A 13,349-nucleotide genomic window follows, 5' to 3' on the forward strand; every position below is an offset into this window, starting at 1 on the left:
TCTGAGGTGCATTAGCAAGGAGCTAAATTGAAAGTGAAGCAGCCAGGACTTGAACTGGCACTCCCATATGGGATGCTGACATCGCAAGTGCCCTTAACTTGTGCTACGATGTTGAGCCTCAAGGCAGGCTCTTTTGAAGATGAAAGAAGGCGGGGCACTGTGGTGTAGTAGGTTAAGCCTCTGCTTGTGGCACTGGCATCCCATTTGGGCGCCATTTCATGTCCCAGCTGTTCCTCTTCTCATCCAGCTCCCTGCTAATGGCCTGGGAAAGCAGTGAAAGATGGCCCCAAGTGCTTGGGCCTCTGTACCCTTGTGGGAAACCTGAAGAAACTCCTGGCTCCAAGCTTCGGATCCACTCAGCCATTTGGGGAGTGAACCAGCAGATGGAAGACTTCTCTATCTTTCTCTCTCTCTCGTCTATAACGCCTCTCAAATAAATAAATAAATCTGTAAAAAAAAAAAAAATTCCAAAACAAACTTAAAGCATGGTCTGAAACTTTGTAGAGCACAGAGCTGACTTCATTTTGAAACTCAAATTTAGTTTAGAGCATTTAAATTATGAATACCCTGGTGAAGTATGATTTGTGAAATACCTTATTTTTTTTTCAACTTGTTAATACATAAAATATTTTTACTTCTACAGTCACCTGTGTGTGTGTGGATATTTGTTTCTGGGACCTAGTGGGACATGCTTAGGGCTGTGCAGAATCTTGTTGCTTGAGGGTGTTTTCCTGGTAAGAGTTTGCAGATGATGGTCAGATGTTTGGCCTAATAGTTAAAATGCTGCTTAAGGGGCTGGTGCTGTGGCATAGTGGGCTAAGCCTCCATCTATGGCACTGGCATTGCATACGTGTGCCAGTTCATGTCCTGGATACTCCTCTTCTGATCCAGCTCTCTGCCTATGGCCTGGGAAAGCAGTGGAGAATGGCTTAAGTGCTTGGGCCCTTGGACCTGTGTGGGAGACCTGGAGGAAGTTCCTGGCTTCTGGCTTTGAATTTGACCAGCTCTGGTTGTTGAGGCCATCTGGGGAGTGAACCAGTGGATGAAGACCTCTCTCTCTGTCTTTCCCTCTCTCTGTCTGTAACCCTACCTCTCAAATAAATAAATAAATAAATAAAACAAAATAAAGTGCTGCTTTAGACACCCATAGTCCATATCTTAGTGCCTGGATGTGATTCTTGCATTTTCGGCTTCCTGCCGATGTAGATCCTGGGAGATGGCAGGTGATGGCTTATGGAAGGGTTCCTGCTACCCAAGAGTGAAACTTGGATTCAGTTACCAGCTTCCGGCTTCAGCCTGGCCCAGTCCTGGCCCTTGTGGGCATTTGAGGGAGTGGACCAGCAAATGGGAGTTCTCTTTGTCTGTCTCTCAAACCAAAAAAGAAAAACAAACAAAACAAGTTTGCAGATGAGATTTACATATCAGAAGTTCAAGAGCAGGCAAGTTCAGTGCTCTGCTGTTTCTACACTGACTTGCAAGTGATGGACAGTGGCAGGCATTCAGCATTTGGAGTCCTTCATATGTGTTAACATGCTGATCTTTCAACAGCCTGGGGACGTAGCTCCTGTAGTTGACTGCATTTTATAGATGATACGAGGACCACAGGCAAAGTCCCTTGAGTGGTGTGTTAGAAGCGGATTGTATCCTCGGGCAGCCCTTATGCTCTGGAGCTGGTGCATGGACACACAGAGGGGACGTCATCAGGAAATCCTGGCTTGCAAACCCTCCCTGACCCACCCCCACTTAATGGGACTTGGTCATCAATCAGATTCTCTCAATCTTTTCTCCACTTTCCTCTTGTCCCCTGCGTTATGCCATGCCACAAGGCACCTCCCTCACCAGTGACTACACTTGTTAACTGCAGCTTGTCACTGAGAAGGGGCTGGGGTCAAAGGTTTGTTTTCTTCTGTTGTGGTGTTTGGTTCTTCCCACCCTCCACCCCCAGCTGCTGTGATTCCTTGCCGAGGACGTTTCCCTCCAGAAGGAAAACTTGAGCTGCCAACAATGGACTGAGTCTCATGACCAGGTTTTCTTGGTCCTCTCAGAAAGTGCAAATCATGGATGGGATCAATAACTGCCAGCCAAGTCTGTGTGTGAGATATGCACAGTGCAAGGTCACTCCTCCCAGGAGCACTGAGTATGAGGCTGGAACAGGCAGAGGAAATCGCCCAGGAACTGTGGGCCTTCCCAGCAGACAGCATGGGTAGCGTCATTCTGTGATACACAAAGGAGGACATGCCCCAGAATGCTGTAGCTGGAATTCTAGGCATCCTTAGTTGTCGTGATAAAAGCACCCAGAACAATGTGCTGACACGGTGATAAAGAGGTTGCTTCACATTATTTTTATAGGCCTGCTAGATGTAATTTCCTGATGACGTCTGCAGATCGAAGGGAGTTGCATTTAGACAGGGCAAGCCTCAGAGTAGAATTTTGCTGAAAATGTGGGCTTGGTGCATTTTTTGTTTCTTTGGCGTCAGGAATATATTAACTGGAGAACTACAGGCTCTTCTCTTTGGGAAGGAAAGGAGTCGACATTCTTCTTTGAAAAATTCAGATCCTACTCTTCATGCTGGAAGTACTTCTGTGTGACTCGATAGTATTCTCTTGTTCTGTAGCCTTGGTTCAAATGATCGCTTTCTCTCATTAGGTGGTTTTTCGGTGCTTGGTTTCTCTCTCCCTCCCTCCCTCCTTCCCTCCCTCCCTCCCTCCTTCTCTCTCTTTTCTTTTTTTCCCCCATAGAAATACTGGCCACGTGGGCAGCTGGCATAGTCTCAAGAACCTTTGTGTTATGATTTACTGTCCCTGCCCATGTGTAGACGTGAGCTCAGATCCAGGGTTGCTGGCTGGCCCCAGTTCCTTTCTCAGTTGTCGATGCTATTGCATCTGTTTAATATACTCACAGGTGAACAATTTCTAAACCCTATAATAGTATGAACTGATGGCAGTATTTAAAATAAGCAAGGGGGCTAGCGTTTGGGGCAGTGGTTTAGACACTGCTTAGGACAGTCACATCCCTTACTGGAGTGCCTGGGTTTGAATTCCGGCTCTGCTTCCAATTAGCCCCTTGCTCCTGCATGTCCTCGTAGGCAGCAGGTGGTGGCTCAAGCTCTTGGGTTCCTGCCTCCCACAGAGGAGACTTGGTTAGAGTTCCTGGTGCCTGTCTTTGGCCTTTACCAGCCCCTGTTGGGGGCATCTGGGGAGTGAACCAGCAGGTGGATGATCTCTCTCTTTCTGCCTTTTAAATAAGTGCAAATGAGACAAACAAGAAAGATTGAATGTCTTCTTCCTTTCTCGTTTCGTATTTTATCTATCACATAAGAAAATGCTCAGGGGGTTGGCACTGTGGTGCAGCGGGTTAACACCCTGGCCTGAAGCGCCGGCATCCCATATGGGTCCTGGTTCTAGTCCTGGCTGCTCCTCTTCTGATCCAGCTCTCTGCTATGGCCTGAGAAAGCAGTGGAAGATGGCCAGGTCCTTGGAACCCTGCACCCAGGTGGGAGACCCTGAAGAAGCTCCTGGTTCTTGGCTTCAGATTTGCGTAGCTCCAGCCATTGCAGCCATCTAGGGAGTGAACCAGCGGATAGAAGACCTCTCTCTCTGTCTCTACCTCTCTCTGTAACTCTGTCTTTCAAATAAATCTTAAAAAGAAGATACTCAGTAAGATTTGTTTATCCTTTTTTCTTTATTATTCACCTAGTATTTTTAAAGATCCCACTTTGGTTTCATATCTATTTATTATGTATATTTATATCTATTTTGGATAACCACTCCAATCTTATCTCCCACTTTCATTTTTGTTTTCTTTTATTGTATCATTCCTTCCTTGGGTCTAGTGCTTTTTTATTTTCCTAGCTTCTTAAATTGTACAGTTGGGTTTGTGATATATGATTGTTCTTTTTCTTTTTCTTTTTTTTAAAATATTTATTTATTTGAAAGGCAAGTTACAGATAGGCTGAGGCAGAGAGAGAGAGAGAGAGAGAGAGAGGTCTTCTATCTGATGGTTCTGCAACGGCCAGAGCTACACTGATCTGAAGCCAAGACCCAGGTGCTTCTCCTGGTCTCCCATGCGGTTGCAGGGCCCAAGCACTTGGGCCATCCTCCACTGCCTTCCTGGGCCACAGCAGAGAGCTGGGCTGGAAGTGGAGCAGCTGGGACTCGAACCAGCATCCAGACTGGATACCGGCACTGCAGGTGGAGGCTTTTCCTACTACGCTACAGCACTGGCCCTGAGGCTGTTCCTTTTTTTTTTTTTTTTTTTTTTTTTTTTTTTTTTAAATATTTATTTATTTCTTTGAAAGGCAGAGTTACAAACAGGGAGAAGGAGAGACACAGAAACACTCCCCAGTGTTTGCAATTTACATAGTCTGGGCCAGGTGGAAGCCAGGAGCTTCCTCCAGGTCTCCCACATGGGTGCAGGGCCCCAAGCACTTGGGTCATCCTCTGCTGTTTTCCGAGGCATATCAGCAAGGAGCTGGACTGGAAGTGGAGCAGCCAGGACTTGAACTGGTGCCCATGTGGGATGCCACCATCATAGGCAGTGGCTTAACCTGCTACACCACAACACAGGCCCCAGCTTTTGTTCATTCTAAATCTGCCAATCTTCAATTCCTTTATTGGGTAGTAGTTCTTGGCATTAGTATCCAGCCTTGCTTGCAAAATTTGCCTCATTTCAGATGATAAAATTGTACAAGCTCAAGATTTTATTATTTAAAAAAAAAAAAGGCTATATGGGCTGTATGTTTATTCCAGGTTTCACTCTAAGGTCATCTGCTGTCCAGGTTTCAGTAAGGTTTGTTTTTGTTTGTGTTTTATGTTTATTATGAAATATACTGTTCCCACACACAATGTTTTCCAAAATAGAACTGCTGCTCATGAACACGTCTGTTAACTTTGGAGTTGTGAAATTTTCTCTTTCTTTTTTTTTTTTTTTGACAGGCAGAGTTAGACAGTGAGAGAGAGAGAGAGAGACAGAAAGGTCTTCCCTCCGCTGGTTCACCCCCCAAATGGCCGCTACAGCCGGAGCTGCGCTGATCCGAAGCCAGGAGCCAGGTGCTTCTCCTGGTCTCCCATGCGGGTTCAGGGCCCAAGCACTTGGGCCATCCTCCACTGCCCTCCCGGGCCACAGTAGAGAGCTGGACTGGAAGAGGAGTAACCAGGACAGAATCCGGCACCCCGACTGGGACTAGAACCTGGGGTGTGGGCGCCGCAGGCAGAGGATTAGCCTAGTGAGCTGGCACCGGCCATGGAGTTGTGAAATTTTCTTAGTAGCTTTTCTTTTCTTTTTTTTTTTTTTTTAAGATTTATTTATTTAGTTGAAAGCCAGAGTTACACAGAGAGAGGAGAGGCAGAGAGAGAGAGAGAGAGAGAGAGAGAGAGAGAGAGAGACATGTCTTCTATCCACTTGTTCACTCCCCAGTTGGCTGCATTGGCTGGAGCTGTGCTGATCTGAAGCCAGGAGCCAGGAGCTTCTTCTGGTCTCCCATGTAGGGGCCCAAGGACCTGAGCTATCTTCTACTGCTTTCTCATTCCACAGCAGAGATCTGGATCGGAAGTCGTGCAGCCGGGACTCGAGCCCGTGCCCTTATGGGATGCCAGCACTGCAGGCAGTGGCTTTATCTGCTATGCCACAGCGCCAGCCCCCCTTAGGAGCTTTTCATAGTTGTTTTCCTGACGTCATGGGGGAAATGCCTCCCAGTGGTCCATTTTCAGGGCACGGGGCTGTCCGAGTTCCCTTGGTAAAATGTTTGTGGGTTTTGGAGGTTTCTGTGCATCGGCTGTGAGTATTTGCTCTGGGTTTAGGAGACCTCTCCTCATCCACATCCTGTGTGTGTTTATCTGTTGCCTATTGAATGTCTTTGGAGACTCAGCTGCTTGGGCCATAGCTTACACGTGGCAGACTGAAAAAGGCCTTGTTGTTAATTGACCCTACGTTTTGTATATGGCTTTATTATGAAAACAGCATGGTTTGATCCACCAGTGCTGGGCACAAGGGTTTTCTCTTCTAAAATTCCATTCTAGGTCTGACGTTAGGGCACTTATGAAGCTGTTTTCTGTAGACTGGCAGAGAGTGACAGAGCTTGCTATTCATCCTGACTCCTACAGTGGAGGCACGGGGGACTCTCTGACCCCATGGCCAACTTTGCTAAATGAGTGTGCGTGCCCAAGAATGCAGGGCCTCCTGTGCTGGGAAAGAGATGGAAATGTAGCCCCAGCGGCATACTCAGCAGCACTCGGGAGAAATGTTGGAAGAATAAAGAATCGCAGCACATGGTCTCAGAGTTGAAGTTGAGAAGTTTTAGCTCTGGTCACCCTTGGTTTGATGCAGTGGAATCCTTGAGTCTTTTTTTTTTTTTTTTTTTTTTTTTAATTTGACAGAGTTAGACAGTGAGAGAGAGAGACAGGGAGAAAGGTCTTCCTTCTGTTGGTTCACCCCCCCAAATGGCTGCTACGGCTGGCGTGCTGCACCGATCCGAAGCCAGGAGCCAGGTGCTTCCTCCTGGTCTCCCATGCAGGTGCAGGGCCCAAGCACTTGGGCCACAGCAGAGAGCTGGACTGGAAGAGGAGCAACCGGGACTAAAACCTGGCACCTACATGGGATGCCGGCGCCGTAGGCGCAGGATTAACCAAGTGAGCCATGGCGCCGGCCCCAAGGAATCCTTGAGTCTTAGCAGGTGATCGGGGCAGGGTTTGTTAAGGCCCCTGTTCCCTGATTTCAGGTACTGGCCTGATGCTTCAGCCTCGGTGTGAATGTTTCTGCTGTGAAGAGTGAGTTGCTCGGCGAGAGGCCCTTGCTGCGGTTTTCAGCAGCTGTCGTCCTCACGTGACTTCTTCCCAAGAGCCCTGCTAGGACCCCTTGCCTTTGTAGACCTGGGACTGAGAACACTTGAGTCAACCTTTGAAGCTTCCCTAGGGTTGTGTCTGGGTGCAGATTGGCTGGAGGCGGAGGGTTCTGATGAGCGATCCAGGCAGAAGCATGGGACTCGTGGCTCTGAGGCTGGACACCGTGTGACTCTGGGTGATTCCCTCACCTTGCTGAGCTCTCATTTTCTCTTCCCTGAGTACCCCGAATTTGTCAGGGTTCTTGGAAAGATTGCTGAGTGATGTGTGTGAAGCCCTTAGCTGACACCCAAACATGGGACGCTGTGCTGAGAGTGTGTGGTTGCCTTGTGGAGCTGCAAAGGTGGACGCAGGTGAGGGCAGACAGATTCTTCCAGACAGTGTGGTGCGAGCTGAGGCAGACAAGCAGGGTGGACAGAAATTCTAGTTGTTTCACAAGTGCTCCCCCTTGCTTAGTGGATCAGAAGCAAATTGGGTAATGGATGCCCAGCACTGTTTGGGGCAAGATGGGGCAAGACCCGTCTATGCTGCCCTGAGAGGGTTTCTGGAACGGGACTGCTTTCTCTTTGCGTTTGCTTCATCATGTCTCAGCAGTTCCAAACCTCCTGGTGCCATTCTTTTATGGTTGGGAGGGCTGTGGTACCTATTGGCTTTGTTCCTGTGACAGTGAATGTTTGGAGACAAAGGAAAGACTTTCTCTTTAGACAGCTTTTCCTTTCTTTCTTAGACATTCCCGTATGAGTCACTTTGCTGGGGAAAAATTTGAGAAGGCAACTTTGACTCAGAAGCCAGCTTTGGGAGTTGGTGCTGTGGCATAGTGGGTAAAGCCCCCACCTGCAGTGCTGGCATCCCATATGGGCACCTCTTCGAGTCCTGGCTGCTCTTCTTCCAATCTAGCTCTCTGCTATGGCTGGGGAAAGCAGTGGAGGATGGCCCAAGTCCTTGGGCCCCTGCACCCCTGTGGGAGACCTGGAAGAAGCTCCTGGCTCCTGGCTTCAGATAGGCGCAGCTCTGGCTGTTGTGGCCAATTGGGGAGTGAACCAGCAGATAGAAGACCTCTGTCTCCCTCTCTGCCTATCCTTCTGTCTCTGTGTAACTCTGTCTTTCAAATAAATAACAATCTAAGAAAATAAAAAAGAAACTATATGACATAACATTTATGCTGTTTTTACCTTAAAATGCATTATTTGGAGCTTTGCAGGTATATCAAATGATATCAGTAGTCCTCAATATTTTGAGAATGGCTTAATTTCTTTCAGAGACTGGGTGTGTGCATCTGTGCGTATTTTGAGTAGTTATAGTTTTCAGAGCTGCACTGTGCGTTTATTGTAGTTCTCCTTGTTGCTTGTGATGGGAGAAGTGCACTCTGTTGTTCCTGCTGGTGTGTCTTGCCCCTAGAAGCCTGTCCCAGCAGGAGTCAGGAGATGGTGGCCCAGGACTGAGTGGGCAGCAGGGGTGACTGGCAGCTGGCCTGTTCCTGTTGCCAACTTCCTGGTTGGCCTCACACATTTTTGGGTCTCTCTTTTTCTCCCTCTCTTAAAATGACGTTGGAGTCAGTGCTTTCTAAAGCTCCCTATGGTGCTAGCAGCCTTGGCTGTTATTCTAGCTGTTATTCTACAAATTTCCAGCTACACTAAGCTGTCAGGGGGCACATAGTGTGAGCGGAGCACTCTGTGTGCAGGTGGGCACTTAGTGGTCAGTGGTCTCCTCCCCCTTGTCCTCCAGGCTCCCCAAAGGCTGGGGTGTCTCCTGCGGCTAAATTCCAACTAATCTGCAAATAGGCAACAGATATGCCTCCAAACAGGTCTCTTTTCATTTTACCAGGAGCATTCCATGTCACTCTTGATGGTGACAGGGTAATCAGAGCAGAATTTCCACAATGTTTCTTTTCTTTTGTCACCATCTCCCAAGTCAACAAATGGAAGCCTTATAAAGAATTCAGCAAAGTCTTCCTTAGCCATCGCATGTATTTGTCTATCGCATTAAGGATTCTCAGGTCTCAGTTGAAGGCCACTGCCTTCCCAATCCTCATTTGACGACTGATGGTCTCTCTTTTTCCCACAGAAGAAGGTTCGAGCCTGGAGGAAATCGGCTTCAACTGGGGAGAATATTTGGAAGAAACAGGTGCCAGTGCAGCTCCACACACATCATTCAAACATGTACGTAAGAGAGCTTGTCTCTTCTCACCTGCCTCTGGAGGGTGGGATGGGAAGAAAGGACCATGCAGGGAGAAGCCAAAGAAGTGTTCCAAAGCAAGGGAATGGAATGAGAAGAGGAGCCCAGCCAAGATGTCTTAGGAATAACACTGAGATATGGCAGTTGGTTTGCTTTGCACACAGAGCACCAGGTCAGGTGGGCAGAGCAGGTTGGTTTGAGTAAGTAGAGCACCAGCCAACTAGGCAGGGAGGTGCAGTGTGTAATACCTTCTTTGTGGATGTAATGGCTGTAAGTTTTTATTTTGGGTTGCATTTTTGACTCTGAAGGGACACTTCAAAGTTTCACAGCCTTTTGGGCATAGATGATTTGGAGTCCAGGAAATAAACATGCATATTCTGAAAACATTTGGCTCCAACCAAAAAACAATTCTCATGAACACTATTGCTTTGAATAATGCAATAGCATGCCCACCAGAGGGCAAGGCCCAGAAAACAAAAAATTGAGGGTTTAATCAGATTTTTGCTTAGGTTTGAGATATTGGGGATCTGTCATGAGCCAGGAAAAGACTAGATTTCCAGGACTCAAGCTCTTAGGCATTACTGTTGTAATGGAAATGGAAATTTAACTCTGAGAAACATTTTTTTCCCCCACTGGGCTACCCAGAGCAAAGGGTCGGTCTGATTATCCTAAGCAAACTGGGTGACTTTCTTAATATGCTCTTTCTTTTGGCTGCTTGGCTGAATGAGGACGCCAGAACATTGATTCTTTATTTTAATGAAACATTTTATTTTATTTTATTTTGTGGAGGTGAAGTGTTCTTTTGAAAGGGAAGTTAATACCTTATTAAATTTGTGTGACCTTATAAAGGTGAATTATATTCCCCTTTCTCATTTTATACTCATCATGTTATAATTATAACACGGTATATCATGTATTATGAATGTAATTCTGGTTATGTAATAGAAACCAAGAGTTAAATATTAAAACAAAGCAGAACCAATGCTTTCTGGGCATGTGACCAGGGATATGGTTCCGGAAAGCCAAGATGATATAAACATCCTAAGATTTTGGAGTGAATCTGGTAGGTTCCTTAAGGCAGTGCAGGAAAGAGGAGTTGGTTGATAATTTTTCCAGCTTCTCTTTAGCAAGAGGTTAGCACTTTCCCTCTGTGCAGAATTTCCCGGGCTCCCTTTGACTCTGTCAGCTCTCCTGTCTCCCTTTCAGTCACAGAGAGCCCTGGAGGGCAGCAAGGGCAGCTGTCCTTTATGATGCAAAATTTCCCCAGGCCTGTGTGCTGTGCTGAAAGGAGAAGTAGCACTAACTTCCTGGACGAGTGGTTTATAATTCCATCATCTCCTGGAAGCACCTGCTGCCCAGGAACCCCAGATAGGTCAACTTTGGGACATAATGACCCACCAGGCTGGAAAGCTTCTTTGGTCTGGGGAGAAGGTCCAGTGAATGTCAATAGACAAACTCTTACTTAAGAAAAAAGGAAAGAAAGAAAACCCATCCTCTAGGACAGTGCTGAGCACATGGGAACCATCCCAGCTGGGCCCACTAAGCACTGGGCAAGTGTGTAGTCCGAGTTGCGTTGTGCCCTCCAGGTGGAATAGAACACCGGGTTTTGGAGGCTTCACTGGAAGAGAAGGTCGAATATCTCATTCACATATTTTGTGTTTGTTATGTGTGGAAATGATAATATGATAGATACATGGGGAGAGATGAAATGTGGTTTGAAGTATAGTTTCATCTTAAAAATTGTGGCTTCTAGGGGCCAGCGCTGTGGCATAGTGGGTAAAGCTGCCACCTGCAGTGCTGGCATCCCATGTGGGCACTGATTCAAGGCCTGGCGGCTCCACTTCCGATCCAGCTCTCTGCTATGGCCTGGGAAAACAGTGCAAGATGGCCCAAGGCTTTGGGCCAGTGCTCCCACATGAGAGACCTGGAAGAAGCTCCTGGCTCCTGGCTTCGACCAGCACAGCTCCAGCCATTGTGGCCATTTGGGGAGTGAACCCGCGATGGGAGACCTCTCCTTCTGTCTGCCTCTCCTCTCTGTGTGTAACTCTGACTTTCAAATAAATAAATAAATCTTTAAAAAAATTGTGGCTTCTAGAGAACTTAACATTATGTTGCTGGCTTGCATTGCATTTCTTTTCTCTTTTAAAAGATTTATTTATTTGAAAGGTAGAGTTAGAGAGAGAGAAATCTTCCATCTGCTGTTTTACTTCCCAAGTGGTTACGATGGATAGGGTTGGGCTAATCTGAAGCAAGGAGCCTGGAACTCTGGGTCTCCCATGTGGGTGCAGGGACCCAGACACTTGGGCCATCCTCTGCTGCTTTCCCAGGCGCATTAGCAGGAAGCTGGATCGGGAAGTGGAGCAGCTGGGACTTGAACCAGTGCTCAGAAGTGATGCCAGCATCACAGACAGTGGCTTAACCACACAACAGCAGCCCATTTTATTTTCATTTTTCTTTTTGCATGTATTTCTGTGGGTGGTGTCGTGCTGTTGTGGGTGGCCAAAATATTCCAGTGCTCTTTTTTTTTTTTTTTTTTTAGTAGTTCTTGTAACCTTCTCTGAGATCTGTGTCCAGCGTGGTAACCGTTTTTCTACGTCTCTGATTCCCCAAGGTTGAAATCAGCCTGCAGAGCAACTTCCAGCCGGGAATGAAGTTGGAAGTGGCCAACAAGAACAACCCGGACACATACTGGGTGGCCACGATCATCACGACGTGCGGGCAGCTGCTGCTTCTGCGCTACTGCGGTTACGGCGAGGACCGCAGGGCGGACTTCTGGTGTGACGTGGTCATAGCGGATCTGCACCCCGTGGGGTGGTGCACGCAGAACAACAAGGTGTTAATGCCTCCGGACGGTGAGCCACGCTGAATCGCAGCTGATGGGCCTTCCTGGTGGCTGTCCACACTGGGAGGAGCATGTTGAGGACCCCTAGTGGATTTGAGTAGGAAGGTCTTCCCGGCTCTTTCAAAATCGCTTCTGGGGCTTCGGGAGGCGGGAGATGGCCGGAGATGGTTTCCCCATGGTGGCGCTGGTCCTGGCCGTTGAGCCAACCACAGCTTGGAGACTCTTGGTTGCTTTCAAGAGATAGGGAAGGGAAGGTTGAAGGAGTGCCGAGAACCGAGGTCATGATTCTGCTTGGTGATTGCGTTGCTCCTTTTACGCGTTGGTGTTGGCATGTTGAACAGGACTGGGGAGCATTTTAAACGGACTTCCTCCAGTAAGTTTTCACCTGTCGTGCGGTGGGGAGGCGGTCAGGGTGGGAAGCCTTTGTAAACGGAACAGTTGAGGAGAAATGACATCGCTATCAAGGGGGCGCTCAAAGTGTGCAGAGGCAAAGATCGATCGGTTCAGTGGCTCCCAAGCACTGGGTCTCTGCTGGGCCAGTTTTATCCCGTGTGTATGGGGCGGGGGAGGGGGGACATGTGGCAATGTGTGGAAGCAACTTTGGTTGGGGGAGGGATGGATGCCACTGTGGATGTCCTGTGGGTGGAGACCTCAGATGCTCCTAAACCTGCAGCACACACAGAATGGCCCCATCCCTAAGGAATGCTCAGGCCTAAGCTGGCAGTGGGGTGAGATGGAGAGACCCTGCTGTGGCAGAAAGGGCTGCGTAGACAATTTGTTTAAGGCTGTAGGCATGAAAACTGAGTTTCACCAAGTATTTGGATCTGAGCACCCTGTTGTGTGTGTTTCATTATTTGATTGTGGCAGCAGTGTGGCTTGAAGACTTTTTTTATTTGAAAGGTGCAGAGAGAGAGACAGAGAGAGAGAGAAAGCTTCCATCTGTTGGTTTACTGCCCAGATGTCTTCAGTGGCCAAGACTGGGTCAAGGCTGAAGCTGAGAGTTGGGAACTCCACCCAGGTCTCTTATGTGGGTAGCAGGGACCCAGTTATTTGAGCTGTTACCTGAAATCAGAAGTCAGAGGTGGGTATCAAGCCCAGATACTTTCATAACAGGCAGCTTAACTGGTGCCTTGACTGCTAGGCCAAATGGCTGCCCTGTAGATAACATTTTCAGATTTGGCTCTGAATTAAAACCACCTCTGAAATGAGAAGATATGCAAGGCAACATTTGATTTTTTTTTAAATTTCCCATGACTGATTTCTGGTCTGGCATTAAAAAAACCAGTCCTGATGGGATATTGGGAAAATACCAGTTCTAGTTAGAGAAAGAGAGATATATGCCCACCCCGAGCCCAGCTCTTCATACACATGCCCCCCCCCCCCCCCACTCAGGGGGGTTCCATCCAGATGCACGCACACACAAGTATACACACACACATACTTGGGGACACAGAAAGAGGAGGAGTCTAAAAGGGAGCCCCAGCGCCGTACTTTC

The 13,349-nt window shown here is 47.8% G+C and overlaps 1 protein-coding gene across 14 annotated transcripts in view; it reads left to right on the forward strand.

The window, feature by feature from the left end:
* The window catches only part of SFMBT2 (Scm like with four mbt domains 2), a 261,092-nt gene that overhangs the window by 35,671 nt on the left and 212,072 nt on the right, over nucleotides 1-13,349 (forward strand). For all 14 annotated transcript variants that reach the window (XM_051821572.2, XM_051821569.2, XM_008268056.4 and 11 more), the window contains exons 3-4: nucleotides 8,902-8,996; nucleotides 11,624-11,864. In XM_051821572.2, the coding sequence (XP_051677532.2) occupies nucleotides 8,902-8,996; nucleotides 11,624-11,864 (336 nt within the window). The remainder of the gene's footprint in view (nucleotides 1-8,901; nucleotides 8,997-11,623; nucleotides 11,865-13,349) is intronic.

This window comes from Oryctolagus cuniculus, chromosome 13 (genome assembly GCF_964237555.1).
Source record: "Oryctolagus cuniculus chromosome 13, mOryCun1.1, whole genome shotgun sequence".
Lineage (NCBI taxonomy): Eukaryota > Metazoa > Chordata > Mammalia > Lagomorpha > Leporidae > Oryctolagus > Oryctolagus cuniculus.